Genomic DNA, 21,362 nt, shown 5'->3' on the forward strand with positions numbered 1-21,362 from the left:
TAAAACATGCATTGTATAATTTTCCCATTACTGTGCTCTTCATTTATAATTGTCATATTATAAAATAGCTGTCATTTTAATTTTCCTTCTCTATGATTGTCATCCCTATTTTACCCTTGGAGGAGTTACACAGCGGGGCGTGCCTGCAGTGAGGAGGCACAGAGCCAGCCAGAGGCCCGCCCAGGGACGGCTGCCTTTGAAAGCTTCGCCTTTTATGGAACCACTTCTCTGAACATCACACATGAGCTTCCTTCATTTCTTTTAGTTTCACTTTGTTAAGAGATGTTTGTTTTTATTCTCCATAGGTTTGTATGCTTTGCTCTGTGGGCTATCACCTTTTTTCTTGTCATCGGTCAGAAAAAACATGTCGAAGATGGATGGCATTAGATTATGCAGGAATTTCTATTGGAATACTGGGCTGTTATGTCTCTGGAGTATTTTACGCATTTTATTGTAATAATGTAAGTAGTTTAAAACGTTTTACATTCTATCTCATATAAGCCTTGGGTTTTCTTGCCATAGTTTCTTTGAATTTCTGAGTAAGTATGTGATTAACTTCCAGAATAAGCAGAAGAGTCTTGTGTAGGTATAAACCCATTTTTCAAAAGGTCCTGTGATCTCTTATACCCATTATTAGTTCCATAATTATTTTGCTAATTTTCCATCGAAAGACTATATATATATATAAACTTATTTTCTGAAACTTAATGTAGACGTTATGTTATTAATGTTTCTAGTAAGTCCATGTGGCTACATGGTTCCTCAGATTGGAACATTATATGTCTTATTTTTGTGTATATAGAATTAAAATTAAACAAAGTTAGCTCTTGATGAAATTATAAGGTTGACTATTGTTTCCTATTTCCTTCTTATCCTTTACTTTCTCAGTGAAAAAAATAAAGGTGTATCTGTGAATATATTGACCCATATTCTTCTAAAAGAAATATATGCCTTTGTCCTCAGTGTGGCTTATATTTGGAAGTAGGCCTGGATGGATAGGAGTGTCTTCAGCAGATACGGTACATGTCTTTTCCAAGTTCTGGATCAACTCTGCTTTCTGTCCCCGTGGTCACAAAAGTCAGGTTTTGCCTTGCACAAAGCAGCATTTTTTGGCATTATGATCAGATAATACTTCCAGACCTAAAAATGTTGGCAGCTACACCTTGTGGTGTAACCTCCTATTCAGTCACCATGTTCCAGCCAAGAAGGCAAAGTGCATCTTCCCCTGGGATCAGTACAGCTGCAGCTCCCCCGTTCAGAAAGTCTCCCTCCACCCTACTCTCTTCTCCCGCTTTCTTGCCATACTCTTTCATTTCCCTTTTATCCTTTCGGTTGTCACTCTTTCAGAGCCAAGACTGAGCTTCTCAGGAACAGTATGCCTGCTAGCTAGTTCTGGTCCTGTTCACCAGGAGAGCCTTTCTGCCTGAGCACCACCATAGCACAGGTGCTCTAAGCCAGTTCCCACCTTTTCTTCTTGGGAAGATGGGTTGAAGGGTAGGCGTTCTTAAACTATTTGAGATTCTTAAATAAGATCTTGGTCTCTACACAGTAGAAGAAAAAATTGTCAACATACCTGAATATGTAAAACTAGTAAAGAGAAAAGTCCTAAGTTTGAATGGGTAAAAGCATTATTAATTGTGAGTCATTTGCTTTTTAGACTTAGTCACTTGGGAACATAACACTAAATATACAGAAGGTGCCAGAAAAAGCTGTGCACTTTTTAAGAATGGAAAAAACTGTACTAAAATTGCAATACTCAAGTCACATTTGACTATTGCAATTCCCAGAGATACAGAATACAGCATGCTAGATACCAGATGTTATTGGTATGTGTTGAGTATTGTAATGCAGTTAACCTTATTGTAAATTGATTTTAGTAGTAAACTGTTCGTGTCTGCTGAGGTTTTATAACATACTCATTTTCCGTGAAACTGTTCACATTTTTTAAAAAGTTGGAAGATGTTGATAAAGAGTAGCTTGTGAGTGCAGTCATGTGATATGTGAATGTTTTGCTGATCTTACACCGTATTTTTCAGAAACAGTTTTCTGTTTGCCTATTCAAAAACGTTACAATGAGGCGCTTTTTGTAAATCTCTTACTCAGAAAAATTACAAGTCCAAGAAAGATTTAAAAGAAAAGGGAACTACAGTCAATGATCATATAAAGGAAAAATTGCTTTTCTTTCTTCTGGTTTCTAATCATTTCCTAATATTCAGTTACTATAGAGCCATAGAAGACGCTTTACCTTTTAAGGAACACACCTGTTTCCAAACTGAGACTGAAAACTCTGGGCCCAGGACCCAGGAGAGTGTTTATTTGGGCACACAGCTGAACAGCCAGTCTGACTGTCGTGTCAGGGAGTTAAGAGTCCAGCACCAGTCCCTGGAGCCCAAACTCTTTCATCTTCTCTTACATGATGCTAACTTCTGAGCTTCAAGACCAGCTTCTCAAGTGCTCACTTAAAAATCTAAATATCCCTTCAGTGCTTCAAACTTAGTATGTTTAAAATGAATATGTTTTTTCCATGCTCCTGTCCTCTTTTCCTGCTACACATGCACCAAACCTGGACGATCTTTGGTCCTTTGCTCCATTAATGGGGGCCATTTATGTTTCACACTAGGCACAGTCCAGCCTTCTTTTCCTGCCCTCTCACACATCCAGTCAGCCAGGAAGACTTCTGAATCTTCTGAAGTCTTCTGAATGCCTTCTGAATCTTCTACCTTATTCAAGGTAGGAGTCCAAGCCCCTATTATCTCTTCTCTTGAATAAACTAAACTAATGCCCTCCTAGCTAGATTACCTCTTTCTTTTCTACGCTGATGTCATAGTTACTTTCTAATGAAGTCAATTTGAAAAACAAACATGTCATTCCCTCCTTAAAGAATCTGTTCCTCCTGCGCCAGCATGGTACTGTTCAGGTTTGGCTGGGAGTGCACTCGCCTCTCCCCGGGGTGTTCTGTTCTTTTCCTTTAGATCTCCCTCTTCTCACAGAACCTTCCTTATACACTTCTCAAGACCTGGCTTCCATGCCATCCCCTCTGTGAAGCAGGTTTTAGTTATCTGCGGTGAAGTTAATTGCTCTCTCTCCTGTGCGTCTACAATGTTCTGTTTGTAACTCAGTTACAGTACTTAATAATTAGATAATTATCGTGTTTTTACACCTCTTCCCCTTCCATAGTCTGACCTCGCCCAGTAGGAGGTCATCTTTGTTTCTATAGGACTTAAACTCTGCCTGACGTGTAAGTGGTACTCAGAAGATGCTTTTGTGTGGATAAAGGTGGAACAGCTTTTATCAGCTCACTTTGGAACTTGGTTTGTCTTCCTAAGAGATCTGAACGTTGTATGGAACATACTTTTTTTTTAAGGAGAGGAGATAATCATGTTGGGAAATGGAAATACCAAGTAAATAGAGTTTGGAATGAGTAATGTAGAAGAACCCAGAATTACACTTTCCCTTCTCTCATGGTGAAGGACAAAATTAACATTGGGTTTCCTTCCCTTCTAGTACTGGCGTCAAGTGTACCTGGTCACAGTGCTTGCCATGATCCTGGCAGTGTTTTTTGCACAGATTCATCCCAATTACCTCACTCAGCAATGGCAGAGGCTGCGTTCTATCATATTTTGCTCTGTTTCGGGATATGGAGTGATTCCTACCCTCCATTGGGTTTGGCTTAATGGAGGAATTGGTGCTCCTATTGTACAGGTAGGCTGAGATTATTTTTCTCCATTTTTTTCTTTCCATTTTATTCTTCATGGGTTAATAAGTCCTGTAATCAGTCCTAGCACATGGGTCTTTGACATTTTCAGAGCCTATTTATAATTTCATATTGCTGCCATAATTTTCACAGTTATTTAAGAAAGTATGTCTTTTCGAAGTGGAGGTTAGGTCTGATTGTTGGGGGTATCTTATTTTATTCTATTTATTTTAATTTAATTTTATTTTTATTTATTTATTTTTTGTTTGCATTTTTTGGCCAGGGCTGGGTTTGAACCTGCCACCTCTGGCATGTGGGGCTGGCGCCCTACTCCTTTGAGCCACAGCGCCACCCTATTTTATTTTATTTTTGACACAGAGTCTCACTATGTCACCCTCAGTAGAGTGCCATGGCGGCACAGCTCACCACAACCTCAAACTCTTGGCCTTAAGCGATTCTCTTGCTTCAACCTCCCAAGTATCTGGGATTACAGGTGCCCACCACAATGCCCAGCTATATTTTGTTGCAGTTGTCACTGTTGTTTAGCAGGCCTGGGCCATGCTTGACCCCTCCAGCCTCAGTGTATGTAGCTGGCACCCTTCTCACTGAGCTACAAGCGCTGAGCCTGTTGGAATTTAAAATGTCTTTCTGTAAAATAACACATTGCTAGTTCTCTTTCAGGTAACCTTTAGTGTGTAAAGTCCTCATCTGTGGAGCAGGACTCCCGAGCTCCTTGCTTTGTATTCTGGGTCAGTGGCAATGCTGAACAGCACAAGTATGGAACTAGGAGCAGTCGAGGTTTACAGCAGGGAACGGGGGACTGGGAGGACTTTTTGTAGGACCTGTTGCATTTGAAATATCTGTGGGATATGAAGATAGAGATAGGGTCTAGAATTTAAGCCAGAGTCTGAGACTAGTGATAAAGATTGTATTGGTAGCTGGAGCCAAGGAAGCATATTCAGCCTATCAAGAAGAATATATTGAGAGATAAAAGAACTATTAGTCAGTTATTATGGAGAACAGGTGATGTGCATTGGGAAGAACCTCAGTGAGAACAAAGAATTCTTTTTTTTTTTTTTGAGACAGAGCCTCAAGCTGTCCCCCTGGGCAGAGTGCCGTGGCATTACAGCTCACAGCAACCTCCAACTCCTGGGCTCAAGCGAGTCTCCTGCCTCCGCCTCCCAAGTAGCTGGGACCACAGGCGCCCGTCACAACGCGGTTGCAGCCATCATTGTTGTTTGGCGGGTCCGGGCTGGGGATTCAAACCCGCTACCTTAGGTGTACGTGGCTGGCGCCTTAGCCGGTTGAGCTATAGGCGCCGAGCCAGAACAAAGAATTCTTAAGAAGAAAGAAAGTAAGACTTATACTCTTAGAGATCCGCATAGAAATGCTTTTCTACACTACAGGGTAAACTTCAGAATTTTTAACATGAGTAAATGGGCCAAGAAATCCAGCAAAAATCATATGCATTTGTTACAGTGGGACCTTTGTATGGAATGTGGGACCTTAAAGAGGAAGGTTTTATTTAAAAAAAATCTGATTTTATGATTCTTTTTTGAGATCTTTATTCAAAAGAATCAGAGGAAAGACCATTACTGGACTTAATTTCACTTGCATAAAGTTGGCGATTCCTGGTGGGAAGCGCTCGGAGATTCCACTAGAAGGAGCTCAGTGATAGAACGGTGCCAGCAAGGAGGCCTGGCCACTTTGCAGTTTTGAGGACAGGGTGAGGTTTACTTCATAAATTAGGAAATTGGGAGAAAGGTGAGATATAGTAATGAAGGGCATCATCTTTTTGTGAATTTTGATTCCCTAAAAATAAGTAAAGAAAACAAAATGGAGAACTCCCATGCTAGATTTAATTCTAACCATAAATGAATAAACTGGCTGTTGATAAAGAAGTGATCAAAATTTTTGGATGTTGTGGGTATCCCCTGTAAGCTTATAATGATGGAAAAAACAAAACCCATTAAGTCAGTGGAATTTATAAAAATTTAGGGAAATAAATGGGAATAATCTCATGTGCAGAAATTTTAAAACAAAAATACAGCTTAGAAAACTAGTAGTTCTGAAAGACAGAATTCTCATAGAAAATTAGTAGCTCTCAAAGATGGAATTCTAATATCTTCACAGATCAGTCCAGTGAGGAAGCAAAAGGAAACTTTCAGAGAAATTCTCTGATAAGCTCTTGTTTAAAAAGATGGGAAGGGAGGTACTTAACTAACGATGGACGAATATGGGACTTACTTAGTGCCGTGTTAATTCTCAGATATTCAAAGAGGAGACAGAAATAATTTGTCCTTATTTCTTAATGGGTTCTCTGTAAGTTAGGTTTATAACCAGAATTAGGAACAATATGACTTAAGATTGCTAGCTGATTTTCTTAGGTCTGGGAAGATCTTTCCAATATAATGTCAGCAGAGACTTCATATGATAGAATTCCAAGGATTTACCTGTGATGTTGGAACCGATTTCTGTATTGGGTAGGATTGCTTAGATCTCTTCCACCCATAAGTCCCTAGTCTTTATCTCTTTGCTTGTTCAACTGGTACCTCCATTTCCACAAGCATTCTACCATCCTCCGCACACTTCCCATGGCAGAGGGAGTTAGGGCCCTCAGAACCTAGGCAGTGCTAAAGCTCCAGCTCCTTTAGTAGCCTGCCCCCCAGCAGGGACGTCTAACCTTTCTTTTTTCCTGAGCTGCACATTGGAAGAATATGAGTTATCTTGGGCCACACATTAACTACACAAACACTAAGGAAAGCTGAGGAGCAATAAAAAAGGTCTGTGCATACTTTTCTTGATATCCCACACCACAGACAAGCCAGACAAGTCTTCCTGCAGCTGCAGGTTGGCTGGCACCCTGCTGTGTGTTTTATGCTCTGTTCTGGCAGACTGCATTCCTAAATATTAAGAGCACGGTTCGTGGTACTAGAGATGAGTTGCAAAACGATTCTGATTTAAGTCTTAAATTCCAGTATTAAATTGATAATGTAAATTGAGAATTTGGAAACAGTTGGAAGATCTCTGAAAAAACATCTTTTGCTTTTCAGGACTTTGCGCCCCGTGTAATTGTGATGTATGTGATTGCTCTTCTTGCTTTCCTATTCTACATTTCCAAAGTCCCAGAACGATACTTTCCAGGTAAGTAACTTTTTAATGGTAGTTTTGTAGCATTATTCTAAATATATGCTCAAGGTGCATGCTTCACAGCATCAAAACCTAGATTCATTGCTTCAGTATTATGGATTATAGAATGGCTCTTCTACTCCCAGATGCTATCCAGAAACTTTAACTTTCATTCCCTCAATATGAATTAAGTTCAGTGGGTGGAGTTACTGCTAGCTGACATTATGAACCGGTGACATAGCTGGTGTGCTGGACTCTGAGAGTCTTCTGACTGCCTGCCACTGTTTTGGTTTTTTTAAAGTGGAACACTAATTACCATTTGCCATTTACCTCTTTATATACCAACTGGTTCTTAAAAAGTAATTTACATATGGAGAGATATATAAAGTCAGAAGGGAAGAAAAGAGACAAAAGATAATATGAGAGGGATGATGAAAAGAAGCTGGGTGTGGGATTATTTCACAGTGTGTACATCATAAATTTCTGCAAAATAAAGAAAGGCCACAAATGTGGCTGTCCACCTCCTGACACCAGTACTAGCATGAAAATAAGAGTCTTTATGTTTCCAGGATATTAAGCTAGTCACTCAAGAGGGATAGATTTCTCTGCTCTTCCATCCAGAGAGAAGAATGGGAAATAACTACAGTAGCACTGGGTGACCTGAGCAATGTTCTCCAGAACTCACATTTGCTTAATTTGGAGCGTCAGCTCTGAGATCAGACCACTTGGATTCAAATTCCACTTACTGGCTGCAGACACTAAATAAGTTACTTAAGCTCCCAGCTCCAGTTTCCTATCTGAAACATGGAGATATTACTTTTTCTGCTGGGGACCTTGTGAGGATTAGGTGACAAATTACACGTGAAACACCTGACACCGTTCCCAGCAAGTAGTAAAGAATGAACAACAGCAGTTATGCTGACATGTCCCTCAGCCCCATCTTAGAACAGAAATTCAGCCGCGTCTTAGAACAGAAATGCAGAATGTGCAAATCTAGGTGTGTTTGGGCTTGTCAGGAATAACGTTTAGAGTACATAAAACAGTGATTTCTTTTTTTCTTTTTTTAGTTTGGAGGGCCAAAAGTCGGGGCAGTTTAATTCCAAATAACGGACTTGCCCCCCCTTTTCATGGGTTAACGGTGACTTCCGTGTGTGAATCAGAGGCAGATTGTACCACTCACCACGTCTGCTGGGGAGGAGGAAAGGGCATCCTGGCCTGGAGGGCAGGCCCAGCACAGGTCTTCAGGCCCTTCTCTGGGCCCGTGGCTTCTCACCACTGACCTTTAAGTGAGAAAAAGGGAGTACAAAGGAGAACCTGAGTGCAACCGTAGGGTCTGGGAACATATCCAGGATGTGCCCTGAATTGAAGACCACCCATCTGTAGGTGGCAGAACCTAAAGGGGCAGAATTTTCTTCAGAAAACAATTTTTATAAAATATATTTAATATCACTTTATTACTTATTCTTTTTAAAATCCTGGTTTTTCTTTGTAATAGACAAATACAGAATTGAACCATGAAACTTCTCCACACTGTATGATTATCGCCATAGACTGTAACATACTCAAATCAGGAGTTACCAGCTGTCTAACATAGGATGCCCAGGAATAGTCCAATGTTATGTAACTCAATCTTTCCCAGGATGAACTTGACATTCGATGTGCCCATTAGCAGAGTGTGTGGTTGAGAGCGGGTGCATGACGGCGCTGGAGATATGGAGACTGTAAGAGCAGAAGGACTTGGTGTGAGAAGTGATAAGTAGTCTCAAATGTTCCTGCATAAAAGCCTGAGAAACTTCTCCAGCCAGTCCTCATGTATGGCCTGGCGACAAAGAGAAGGGTAGACAATGTAGATACTTGGGACTGGGAGACAAAAAAAACAAAAAACTAAAAGTTTCAGGTGGCACCTGTGGCTCAAGGAGCAGGGCACTGGCTTATATACCGGAGGTGGTGAGTTTAAACCCAGCCCCGGCCAAAAAAAAAAAAACAAACTAAAAGTTTAATCCAGCTCAGGTTAGATTTTAAATACATAACAGCCAGGTGCAGTGGCTCACACTTGTAACCCCAGCACTTGGGAGGCCAAGGCAGTTGGATTGCTTGAGCTCACAGGTTCGAGACCAGCCTGAGCCAGAGTGAGACCCTGTCTCTAGAAAATAGCCAGGCATTGTCGCAGGCACCTGTAGTCCCAGCTACTTGGGAGGGTGAGGCAAGAGAATCTCTTGCACCCAAGATGTTGAGGTTGCTGTGAGCTGTGACACCACAGCACTCTACCAAAGGCGACAAAGTGAGACTCAGTCTCAAAAAAAAATACATAAATACGTAAACAAAAAAACAATGATTGATAAGTCTCTTCCCTCGGTGTCCATAGGTGAAGTGGAGTGCTTATTTGTTTGTTATTATAAGATGTCCATTTTCTTTGTAATTCTTTGTAAAAATGAGTCTGTAGCCTTCACGAAACTATCAAAAGGGCCCATGGTGCACACAGAAGGCCAAAACCCACACAGAGAGATTCCTGTCGACTAAACTGTAAACTTTGTGGTACCGTACTTCTTATTCACACTAAGAAAAGAGAGAATAAAGAATATTAACATTCCATACCCATGGGAGGACCATTAAGTTATTTACATTTAAACTGCTGTACTTCTGTATTTTGTTATTTACTGAGAAAGATCAAGAAGTTTTCTATGTGTTACTTATTTAATCTTGGAATGTGACATTTAACCACAAAGAGAAATTAAATTCTCTGAAGTTGTATATGAACTAATCAGCTAATTATCTCATTACTTACTACATTTTGCAGATTATTCCATTAGTCAAAGACAAAAGATTCAGGTCTGGCTTTTCTCCACACCTGCTTGAAATTAAAGACTGCTTCTGGCAGGCTCCCATCTAAACACAGCAGAGCATCTGCTTCTCACAGGTCCATCACTGTGTCATAACATTTTCTTCTCCTTCCTCCAACCATGAGTTGAGACATGGGAGACAAAATGTCAAATCTCTGAAATTTAGATTTTGAAAACACACTTAGAATTCCTAAAGGTCACCTGTGTACATAACATAGAAAACCTTAAAATTCAAGCCAAATATGAACTGACCCACTTAAAAAAAATTTGATTCTGAGTTAATCTCCAGTCTGTCTCCAGGTACTTGGCAACTACTGCAGGTTTTCTGTTGCTAAGCCGTACTTCCAAGGCCAGAGATAGAAATATATTTTTCTTCTATGAACATACTACAATTAATATTACTTTCTATTTTCCCTCCAGGACAACTAAACTACCTCGGATCCAGCCACCAAATCTGGCACGTCCTTGCAGTAGTGATGCTATACTGGTGGCATCAGTCCACAGTGTATGTCATGCAGTACAGACACAGCAAGCCTTGTCCTGACTATGGTTCACATTTGTGAATTCAGGTACGGCCGGTGGACTCAGTTGTTAAGCAATATATAAGGGGGGGATTGTGTACCCCACTATTTGTAAAGTTCCCATCAGTTTTTCTTGTTTCCTCTTGTCATAAGTAATGCTTTAGAAAAACAGAAAATGTGTATTTGGGGATCTATGGTATTAACTGCTTTACAGGCCCTTAAAACTACTAATTGGCTGCTTGTACAGAAAATTAGTTGATGATCATAAGAAACATCTAAATTAACAATGAGTGTGAAACTAGTGTAGAAATAAGATTAATTTTACTTAACACCAGCTTAATTTCCTTAGGAAGGGCTCATCTCCATTAGAAAATGGAGTCATCCTGTGTGATTACTAGGAGATATTTTCAGTAAATATCAAGTTTAAGTGCCTAATCAAGGCAAGAGTATTTACTGCCCATGCTTAATACAAGCTAGGATGGTGATTTTGAGTAATCACTGTACTTTAAATATATGGTTTTGAGACACTGGCATTTAAGATATTATTTTCTTTAGCTATGAGTTCTCTTTTCCGTAGAAACACTGGGTATTTTAGTTTGCCAGAATAAAAACATTAAATTTCTGTTAAGTAGAGAGGTGTTGAGAAGAGGAAAAGAACCTGCATTGCCGTATTCTATCAGAGAGGAGGCAGTTTATAAACGACACCATTAGTTGACAGATTTTGTGGTCTAATAACTCAATCACTGGCCATCTAAACATTTTAACTTCAGATATTAATTTCATATAAGCAGTGAATTCTTGTGAACAAACTGTAGAAAGTTTTTGATCCCAAAATTCTAGAAGACCTTTTGCCTCTCTGAATTTGCAGTCCTGAATTTCCTGAAGGGGGTTCCTACCTATATGGGTGCTACTTTCAAGGCCATAGAATCTAGACAGCCGTCTCGACCGTGAAATGAACCTTAAGCCTTAGAACACAGTCATGCAGAGGCCCCATTTGATGATGTGCTTATGCACCTGCACTCTAGCCTGCATTTATGCATGTGTTAGCATTTCACTGAGGACTCAAAGTATTGATAAACACCTGATCTAATATTTGGACCTGAAGCATTAAACTTGCTCTTTACTGTATATACTTAAAAAAATAGATCTCACTGCCCTAACATACAGTAACTCTTATCCTCTAGTCTTTTCATATGCATAAATTAGATCCCTTAAAGGAGACATTTATTAAAATGTACGTGGTTTAATGGAAAATAAAGTATTACACAAGTTTCTTAATGAGTTGATATGAGCCATTTTAAATACTGGCATATTTTCAGAACAGTAGAATTACTATCAGAAAAATGTTGATTGATGATGAAACTCATTCCCAAAATGCCTTTGTACATATATTAGGAAAAGTTAATTGTGCCTCAGTTTATACAACTGTAAAATGTTGTTTTTCTTTCCAGTGTAGTGGTTTTGGAACATAAATTCCCCATGCTAGTATGCTCAGTAAGGGCACGCTGTGTCATACCCATGGTTATGATGGAATGCTACTGTGAAGTGGCTGTTTTATCTCATAAGGCTACAAACTTGATCCATATGCTACGTAATAGAATATTTTGGTCCTACAATATAGTAGGATATATTTCCCCTAAAACATCCCTTCTAGGGCTACATGATATGTAGCTTTTAAATAGGTAATCTGTCATTTGGCCAAACAAAATAACACTGAGTAGTTGTAATTAAGTTAAAAAGAGGGAGAGTCTGGTTATGATGGTTTCTTTGAATTTAAAAGGCATTCAGAATCTGACTATAGGGAGAATTGTTCCATGTAAACACTCTGGCTTCTTATAAAAATGTTAAATATTATAAGAAAGCTATCCTCTCTTTTATTTACTATGATACATTTACTGTAAAGTGGGGAATGAATGAATGTGAATTGCTGTCAACTATAAACACTTCTATATGTCAGCATTTAATGACCACCTACTGTGTGCACAGCACTACTGGTAAAATTTTTAAGACATTGTTAACATTAAAATGTTTTAAAATTGCCTATAAATCTGAGCCTTGTAATGTATATTTAAGTTATTTTTGTTTTTATAGCTTTATTAAAATGAAAGTATACTATCCAGTTACACTACTAGGAAAGATTGGTTTTAATTTTACCAATGTGTAAACTATAAAAGCTCTTTGCCTACAAACTTTATAAGTACATTTTAAAATTACCTATGGCTCTTTCAAATTGTCTAGTGATTTATAGGGTTGTAGTTAACTCATTTAAGAAACAATTATCTTTCTATATAAAGCATTTTCAAATAGCAAGACAGTGCTTGTCTTTTTGTTATTATACTGAGTGCAATTCAGTAAGCTGCATGGCAAAATACGTATTATATTAATAAACTGGGTTTACTAAATGTCTTAAGTACTGCTTGTCCTTCTTTATAATACGTAACAGCTTTAAAATCGTATTTTAGAATCAGGAATGAAGATTCAGGGAGTATATGTCACATCTTACGGCATCCCACCGGACAGAGTATCCGCTGTGAAGATTGTGACTGACTGGCTAACGCCGCACAGCTCTCCATTTGGCAGGTACCTACTAGATACACACACTTTGCCCTGTGTTAAATGTCAAGGGGCAAAGCCTGTCTCCTGGATTCCTGCCGCCTGCTGAGCCATGTAGATCCATATCCACCTGAAATCGGCATTTCTGGTAATTCCACCCTTGCCAAAGTGTGTGAAGAATTAGTTCAGCCATCAGGGGACGGACAGAGGTGTCTTTTATATACATCATCACAATAATCGTGCTTATTCTGAAAAGAGGTATAGATGCTATTGAGTAACAAGGCCCCTGAAATGTTGTGCCACACTTACCAAGCAGTGAGCTAATCCAGAACTGACACTGCCTCTAAGAAAACATTTTTGGAATAGAGAGGTGAATAACAGTGGGAGTCTCTTGTGAAAAGTGAACCTCTATCCTTAGAGGGCTGAAATGCAAGGAATAACTAACAAGGTTGTAGTCCTCCTCTGTAAATCTGGTATCAGAATACAATTTAACATGCATGTCATCTCAGTTGTGCCATCTGAACTTTTTTAATATGCAATAACATAACTTTGAAAGCTCATGCCTTCAGTATGAGAGTATTAACTACATGATACAGCTTCCTTTAAAAAGGATTCGTTTTTCAAAATAAATAGCTCAAATCATAGCATATATTTGTCTGTAAAGAAGTTAACTACATTTGAACAGTGATACATACCCAACTTTTTTTTTTTTTTGAGACAGTCTCACTCTGTCACCCTAGGGCCTGGATAAAGTGCCATAGTATCATAGCTCAGAGTATGCTCAGGGGATCTTTCTTGCCTCAGCCACCAGAGTAGTTGGAACTACAGGCACCTGCCACAACACCAGGCTAATTTTTCTATTTTTAGTAGAAACGGGCTCTTCCTCTTGCTCAGGCTGGTCTGGAACTCCGAGCTCAAGCAATCCAACTGCCTTGGCCCCCCCAGATGCAAACTTTTTGTTTTGTTTAGAGACAGAGTCTTACTTTGTCGCCCTCAGTAGAGTGCCATAGCATCACAGCTCACAGCAACCTCCAGCTCTTGGGCTTAGGTGATTGTCTTGCCTCAGCCTCCCTAATAGCTAGGACTAGAGGTGCCCGCCACAACGCCCGGCTATTTGTTGTTGCAGTTTGGCCAGGGCCGGGTTTGAACCCACCACCCTCGGTATATGCTGTCTGCAAACTGTTTTTTAATGCAACTTTCTAATCTTTTGTGATATTTTGCTGCCTTATCCCATTCATTAAAAAAGACACAAAGCCCTTATTTTCCCGTATAACTTTAGGTATGTTACTAAAGTAGTAACATCTACAAATAAAATGCATCTTTCCACAGGCCACCAGTCTGTTATCCCACTGGTTTGTAGAATAATACGTAATAAGATAGTAGGGACACTTTGATGCCAAGTTTAGTCCCTCAGTCCAATAAATAGGTTTTCTCTTTAAGGTATTAAAGCCTCTTTTCTGACATAATCAAGGATTAAATTGTTATTTAAGCAAATCAGTAACCACTATTTTATTCAACCAAAGATATTACCAATCCTTAAGTTACACATAATGCAAAAACTGCAAAACAGGTTATTCAGAAGGTGCTTCAGAACCTTGAGATTTTGCCTTCCTGACACATCAGTCGTTACAGTTACTGAAAAAAATGGGGCGTTAAGTGCTCTTGTTACAAATTCTAGGTCAGATGGAGTTTCTTACCTTAATCCTCAGCTGTGAGCTCCTGAAGAACAAAACTCTACTGTTGCCCTTTTTTCTCTTTCACTAGCAGGACTATAATAGGAGCTTAACATCTGTGGTATGAACAAAAGAACCAAATAGTAGTTTCCATCCAAAACTTTTAATAAGTAATGAAAAATTCAAAAGTTGCTGATTATAAAGAATATGTAATCCATTGGGGATTTATTGCATTCTAAAGAAAGCAGATTATTAAAACAATAGGTATGATATATACAGTAAGAAAATAAATTTCAAACATAGTGAATCAGGGACAGAATTCAGTCAAAAAGAATAAGCAATATAAAAGCAATAAAATAATAAAATCTGTTAGTGCTTAATTAGATACGGGGAAAGGCAACTGATTCCATCTCATGACAATTTCCCAGCTATATTTGAGCACTGAAGTTACTTTAACAAGTATGTTTTAGAACAATTAGAAACATAATAATGATGTAAATTCAGTTTATTTAAAAGTTAAAGTTATTTGCTTAGTGGTACATAAAAGGCCTCAGAAAATTCAAGTTTAACAAAAAATTGAAGTGTAATCAAAGTGCACTTAAAGCTGTTTGCCAGCAATTAAAAAGTAGGTTCCATCCAGCTTCTGTTAGATGGCTCCAATCGCAGAAGAGTATAGTTAATTATAAAAATAATTCTCTTTCAGAAGGAGCACTATAAACTTTAAAATAAAAATAACCCCAAATGATGAACCTTTGTATTTTCATCTACCTTATTCTTTTAGTGGCTTTTGTAAACTCTCCCTAGGAGTAAATGTTCTTTTAGACACGATTGTAGTTGCAATTCCATTTTCTAAAAATTCACATTACCTCCACAGTATAGAGATGTGATATGTGCATGCATGTGTGTATATATTTTTATCTTAATATATAAAACACCACAGAGTACAAAACTTTTCAAATAAACTATTCATTTATGTTATTCTCACAGTAGATAAGTCATCTCATTCTCACAGTAGACTGTTGACTCAATAATTGGACCTAAAGTGATAAAAGATTTGCTAAAAAGAAAAATTAGGAAAAGTTCACTGCATATTCTAAATATTTATTAAAATAAATGTACCCAGACTCTTCAGAAATAGTGATATTAAAAATACTTGTACCTCCTAACAGTGCTTGTATGAAGTACCAAAACCTAAAAGAAACCAAGCAGAGAAACTGTGTAGTGAGAAACCGCTCTGCCCGGTAAAGGTCAGCACAGCACTCCCACCTTCGTGTCCTCCCCAGCAAGGTGGGGAGGACAACAGGCTGCACAGTTTGGCAATAGACAGGGCAGCACAGGGAGCTGTGTCTGTCTGCAAATCCAGATAATTCCATAACTATGCCCATATACACACATACACAGCAAGGGGGGTGTCGGGGAATTACACTTCCAAATAAATACTCTAGCCAGTTAAATTTTCATCCATCCTACCACCTTTCCTCATCCACTTAATATATCTATTATATACCAAGCAATTTTTGTGTCTTAGCAGATACATTCAGTGCCACAAAAAGCTGATCTTTTTTTTTTTTCCTTAGAGACAGAGTCTCACTTTATCATCCTCAGTAGAGTACTATGGCATCACAGCTCACAGCAACCTCCAGCTCTTGGGCTTAAGCGATTCTCTTGCCTTGCCTCCCGAGAAGCTGGGACTACAGGCCCTCGCCACAATGCCCAGCTGTTCGTTTTTTTTGTTGCAGTTTGGCCAGGGCCGGGTTTGAACCTGCCACCCTTGGTATATGGGTGGGGCTGGTGCCCTACTCACTAAGCCACAAGTGCCGCCCAAAATAGCTGATCTTTTTAATACTAACATTTTACTGAAGTGAAAATACTGAAATAATAAAGCAAATGGTCCACTTTTTAAAGTCAGCAAGCATTGTGAAAGCTGTTAGGAAACAACTTTGGCCTCAGATTTTTGCTATCTTCATAATATTTTACTTCCCTTAGAGACGTTCAAGTGTAACAGGTTTAGAGCTATGACTACATTGTAATGAAGCACAGGGGACACCCAAATATTAAGAAAATAATTTTTTTCAACTTTTCCTTAAACCAAAATTGGACCCTTCCATAATAGAGCCAAATGGTATCGAGTGCTGTGTGCCATGGACTGTGCTCAGTGCATTCACATGCCTTGGGAATTTTGTTCTCCTAATACAAGAGAATTCCTTTCCCATCCCGTGTATGCAGTAACCAACCCCTTGACCATGATGATGGGAGACAATGCCTGAAAACAGAAGGTGTGAGCCTGTCCTACTTGGGAAAGTGCCTCTATTTCAACACAACAGAATCGCTCCATTTCTATCCCATTAACCCCAGTTGAACCCTAAATCTTTCCTCTGCGCTACAATTGAGAAAAAGGAAAATCCGTTGGTTGTTTTTTCAGAATTTATCTAACCTTATAAGCCAAAAGGTCTACATCACTGTCTGAATCATTTAAAATTATTCAGTGTATTGAAAAACAAATAAAACTCTAGGTATTTCATGTTTATATCCAAAGGAGACCATATTAGTTCATCCATTACCCCTTGTAAATGATGAAACTCACGAGCTCTGGCAAAGACCAAGGACTAAAAAATCAGAAAAACATTCTGTACATATCAGCCAACAGATTCGCTTTAAAAAGTAAATTCTTCTGTTTGATACAAACCTACTATCATTCATGAATTTACTATGTGTAATAAACTCTTCACTTTTAAAATAATCACTTGAACCTATTTGTAAAGTTTTAAGAGGAACACTGATGTATCAACCAACCTGAGAATCACCAAGAAAAAGGTGCAAATGTAGGATTTGCCTTTGGCACAAGGATAAGTAATTGGTGCAGTTCACCTATGAAAGTGTAACTCCAAGTTGTAATGTAATGCTCTGTCTGCCTCTGCTATATTATAATTCACATATTGCTTCCAATTTATATCATATTTAGCGTGTAAAATTTAAAAAGCATTAAAAAAAGAATAGTTCAGTTATATACACTTTGCTTCTTTCCAAGTTCAGAACTATGAAACAGGCAAATAGCTTATCCCACAGGAGCACTAGGATTAAGAGATTCTAATGAGATTACTAATAAAATACACTTTAATTGAGTTAAAAAGTTAATTTAAAATATAACAAAGAGAATGCCAGATAAGAGTTTGCTACCCCTTTTTGTAATTGCTTTAACAGATCTAGAAACTTCCAAATGTTAATCTGATAGCGAAGGACAGTTAATTTTAACCTGAAATAGATATAGACACAGGAAACACAGAAAATTTATTCACAATAATTCATATATGTAATGTTTATCATAAAATACAATTTCTATAAAATCTCAAGTTTGTAATTAGGATTTGTGGTGTTTAAAAAAGAAAGGCAATTTGGTAGCTGGATTCTTTTCAGTACAAACATTCAGCTAGCAGGGGCAAGATGCCGGCCTTCAGCGCACAGCACCTCGCATCTGCTCCCAGACCTGGCACACCAGGCCAGAGGAACTCGCCCCAAGATACATGACTCCTGCCTCTAAGGCTTTGTGGGTTTCACTGTGCTGTGTACTTTATTAACACTATTCCACCCTCCACACCTAATAAAAATAAAAATAACTTGTTTATGAATTGGAGAGTATGTGATGAAGGTGGAGATTTAATAAAGTACATTATTAAATGCAACATGATTTCACAAAATGTATTAAATTTCAGGGTTTCAGCTACATGCTTTTCTTCTGAAAAAAAATTTCTACCCTTGTCCTCACTCCCATTTTTCTAATAAAATGCTTTATTAGGGATGTTAATAAAAATTTGGGGCAAGAAGCCATTCACAACCAGAGCATCAAGTTTCCAAAATACTGGATTTTTTTTCTTCTATATTTTTTTCTTCTGTATTTTTTTCTTTTACATTTTTTAAACGTCATTATGTTTTTGTTCTAGGCTTCTATGTAGACATTTCGTTTTTTAAATTTGTTTTAATGGACAAAAATTGCATGTATTTATCTGTACAGCATGTTTGCAAATATGTACACACTGAGGAATGGCTAAGTGGAACTCATATGCATTATTTCATATACTTATCATTAGATGTTATGTATTAATGGCACTTGTTTTTAAAAATGAAAACAGTTTTAGGCACAATAGTCAATTACTTCTGGCTCTGCTTTGTACTGACTGAAAGGTCTGTATTCTCCAGAATATAATTTTCCAATTCTTTAAGAGAACTAGATTGTTTTTGACTGTGTGCATATTAGGAGACCTTAAAAAAATTCACAAACACAACCGATTATGTGTACAAATAACCCTAGTTTTAAATGTAGATCTAGAATGAGCCTGGACACAAAAGTCACGTTCCAGTATCAAAAGTAACGATAGTTGTCCTGTCCGTCCCTTCTCGGGCTACGCCTCTAGAAAGGTGCTGGGTGCTTTCACACTCCTGACGGCAGCAGTAGAAACCCTGGGTCAGAGTTCGCAATTCAGCTCCCTTTTCTCCTGCTTGGAAAAGGCATCAAGTTACTACCCTGCAGAGATACTTCTTTTTCTATTTGGTTTATTTTAAAAATCACCTATTCTGATTGATGTTTAAGAATGAACAATATAAAGAGCTATACAAATAAAATTTCTTTCAAATTCATAAAACTATTCATACTTTTTTGAAACAGGAAGTTAATGCCAAGAATCCGTCAGAAGTATCTACTGTTTAGAAGGAAATGGAGCAGCACCAAATGGGTCTAACTCAACTGGTTGGGACTGTTGGGACTGATGTGCAGTGATGCTTTGTACCACAAGTTCTGTAAAGGGCACGGCACCAAAATCATCCATTTTCAATGCATCTGTACTGTGGAATGACCCATGTAGTGAATTCTGTCTTGGCCGCCCAGGCAGGACGGTGTTGTGATCAGCACGGATGTCGCTCAGGCCCTGAAGGGAAGGGTGCCGTGGCAGGTCTGGAGGATGGAAGGGCTTGGCGCCAAAGGGATCCAGCAGACTGTCCTCGGGTTGTAGAACGTTCCCTCTGTCTTTCCCATCCGTCAGCGCAACGCTAATGTTCTCCTTGGAGTCTGAGATGGTTAAAAATTCGTTGCTGCTTTGAGAGTCTCGGCGGCCCACTCTCTTGTGCCTGCGTGCCCTCTCAGGAGTGCGGTAGGCCGGCTTCAGAGCCTTCCTTGTGCTGGTGGGCGTGCCGTGGTGCCGCTTCCCGTTGCTCTTGGACATGTCTTGCTTCGTGCGCCTCTGGCGCGAGGACAGCTTCTGTAAGCTGCGCTGTTTGACTTTTTGCTGCTGATTCCCAGTTATTTCCTCAAAGGGCACAAGACCAAAAAGGTCCTCATTGCTTTCACTTTTATGTGCTGATGTGGGAAAGGGCTGAAATGGAGTGGAGCCAAACATATCTACACTCTTGGGACAACTAGGGATTGTATGCGCCTCTGAGCCCCCCGCACGGCAGTCCGGCACATCCACCTTCCTGCTGAAGGGGGCCTTTGTGAACACATCAAACTCTTCTTGCTCAAGTCCCATGGTGGGAAACCTCTGTGGAGGAAGATTCTTTTCATTCTCTCCCTGCTGGGCCAGTTGAGCATGCACTGCGAAGAAGGGGACGGCGCCAAATACATCAAACTCCTCCTGTCTGGGAGTCTCTGCCCCAACATCAGAGGGCAAGGGGGTTGGGGTGAGGAGCGTTGGCCTGGGATCTTGGGTTGGTCCACTGCCAGGGGTGTCCCTGTAGGCAGGTCTCACGTCACTGTACTTGGCTTTCACCTGCTCATAATCCGAATCAGAGCTGTGTTTCTCTTCTTCCTCATCTTCAGAATCCATGAGCAGAGGCCTGTGACCCAGATTTTCTGGTTCAGTATCATCATCATTAAAATCTCCTTGTTCTCCCTGAAGAATTTCTTCATCCTCTTGCTCTTCCTCTTCACTGCTCTTAGGAGAAGGAGGATCTGATTCAAAATCACTCTCAGATTCATCCTTCTTCTTTTGAATGTGACCTCGTCCTGACGAATTCTCAGAGGGTTTCTTTCTAGTGTGCTGATCTTTAGACACTGCACCTTCCTTTCCATTCTTGGTATGTTTTGCAGTGCTATTTTCTTCATTCAAGGATGAATGTTCAACTTTCTTTTCAGGAGAACCTGCAGGTTCAAAGAAAAATTATTACAGCATTTTGATGCATTTCAAAAATCCATTTACACTACATGTTAATGTACATTATCACATGGCATTACAAATGGCTCAAATGAAGGGAAAAAGAATGTGGTCAATTCTTTGTCACTGGCCTTAGAAAATGCACTTGTCCTCAACTAAATGCTTAAGTCTTAAAAGCAGACAGACTCACCTATCTCTGGACCCTACATACTAGCTCCTCATCGCAGACTTTCCCTGAGAGCTAAATTTTATTTATAACACCAGATTATGAACCTGAATGTAGTAGACAAGCAAACTTTTTTCCCTACAATCAAAATAAGATCATTCAGCTGAGTCTGACAGGTCAGATGCCACATTCACCACACAGCCTTCTATTTATATTTCAACTCAACTGTATAGTTTTCTCAGAGATCAACAAATGAATAGTTTGTCTGCTTAGTTACAAATTTCACTATTTTTTTAAATCAGCATTTCATTTTTTGTGAACCAGTATCTCTGAGGTGGGTCTGCACAGGTATCCCCCTCACAGCCTGATCAAAGCTAAAGAGCAGTGATCTGAGACTGTGCCTAGGACACCTGCCTTCCCTACAGGACACATCTTCCTTTATAGTATCTGTACTACTCAGCATTACATTAAAAACATGCTCCCTTTAAAAGCAAATCTAGGCTCAGCGCCTGTGGCTCAAGTGGCTAAGGCGCCAGCCACATACACCTAAGGTGGTGGGTTCGAATCCAGCCTAGGCCTGCCAAACAATGATGGCTGCAACCAAAAAAAAAAACAGTCAGGCATTGAGGCGGGCGCCTGTGGTCCC

General features: G+C 39.3%; 2 protein-coding genes across 7 annotated transcripts in view; one reads left to right on the plus strand and one right to left on the minus strand.

Annotated features, from left to right (window-relative positions):
• Positions 1 to 19,138, plus strand: part of PAQR3 (progestin and adipoQ receptor family member 3) — a 30,136-nt gene extending 10,998 nt beyond the window's left edge. Inside the window, exons 3-8 of one of the 4 annotated variants that reach the window (XR_002773459.1) lie at positions 306 to 461; positions 3,505 to 3,702; positions 6,748 to 6,838; positions 10,084 to 10,232; positions 12,647 to 12,764; positions 19,071 to 19,138. Coding sequence is in view for 2 of the 4 variants with exons in the window: in XM_003790057.3 (XP_003790105.1) it covers positions 306 to 461; positions 3,505 to 3,702; positions 6,748 to 6,838; positions 10,084 to 10,226 (588 nt within the window). In the remaining 2 variants the exon portion in view is untranslated. Of the gene's footprint in view, positions 1 to 305; positions 462 to 3,504; positions 3,703 to 6,747; positions 6,839 to 10,083; positions 12,588 to 12,646; positions 13,468 to 19,070 lie in introns of those variants that run through there. The other 3 variants (XR_002773458.1, XM_003790057.3, XM_023513338.1) reach the window with 3 other exon arrangements.
• The window catches only part of BMP2K (BMP2 inducible kinase), a 135,091-nt gene continuing 132,756 nt past the window's right edge, over positions 19,028 to 21,362 (minus strand). For all 3 annotated transcript variants that reach the window (XM_012805366.2, XM_023513337.1, XM_023513336.1), the window contains one exon: positions 19,028 to 20,537. In XM_012805366.2, the coding sequence (XP_012660820.2) occupies positions 19,102 to 20,537 (1,436 nt within the window). In that variant the 3' untranslated portion in view covers positions 19,028 to 19,101. The remainder of the gene's footprint in view (positions 20,538 to 21,362) is intronic.

This window comes from Otolemur garnettii, unplaced genomic scaffold (assembly GCF_000181295.1).
Source record: "Otolemur garnettii isolate 467f Iridium unplaced genomic scaffold, OtoGar3 scaffold00039, whole genome shotgun sequence".
NCBI lineage: Eukaryota > Metazoa > Chordata > Mammalia > Primates > Galagidae > Otolemur > Otolemur garnettii.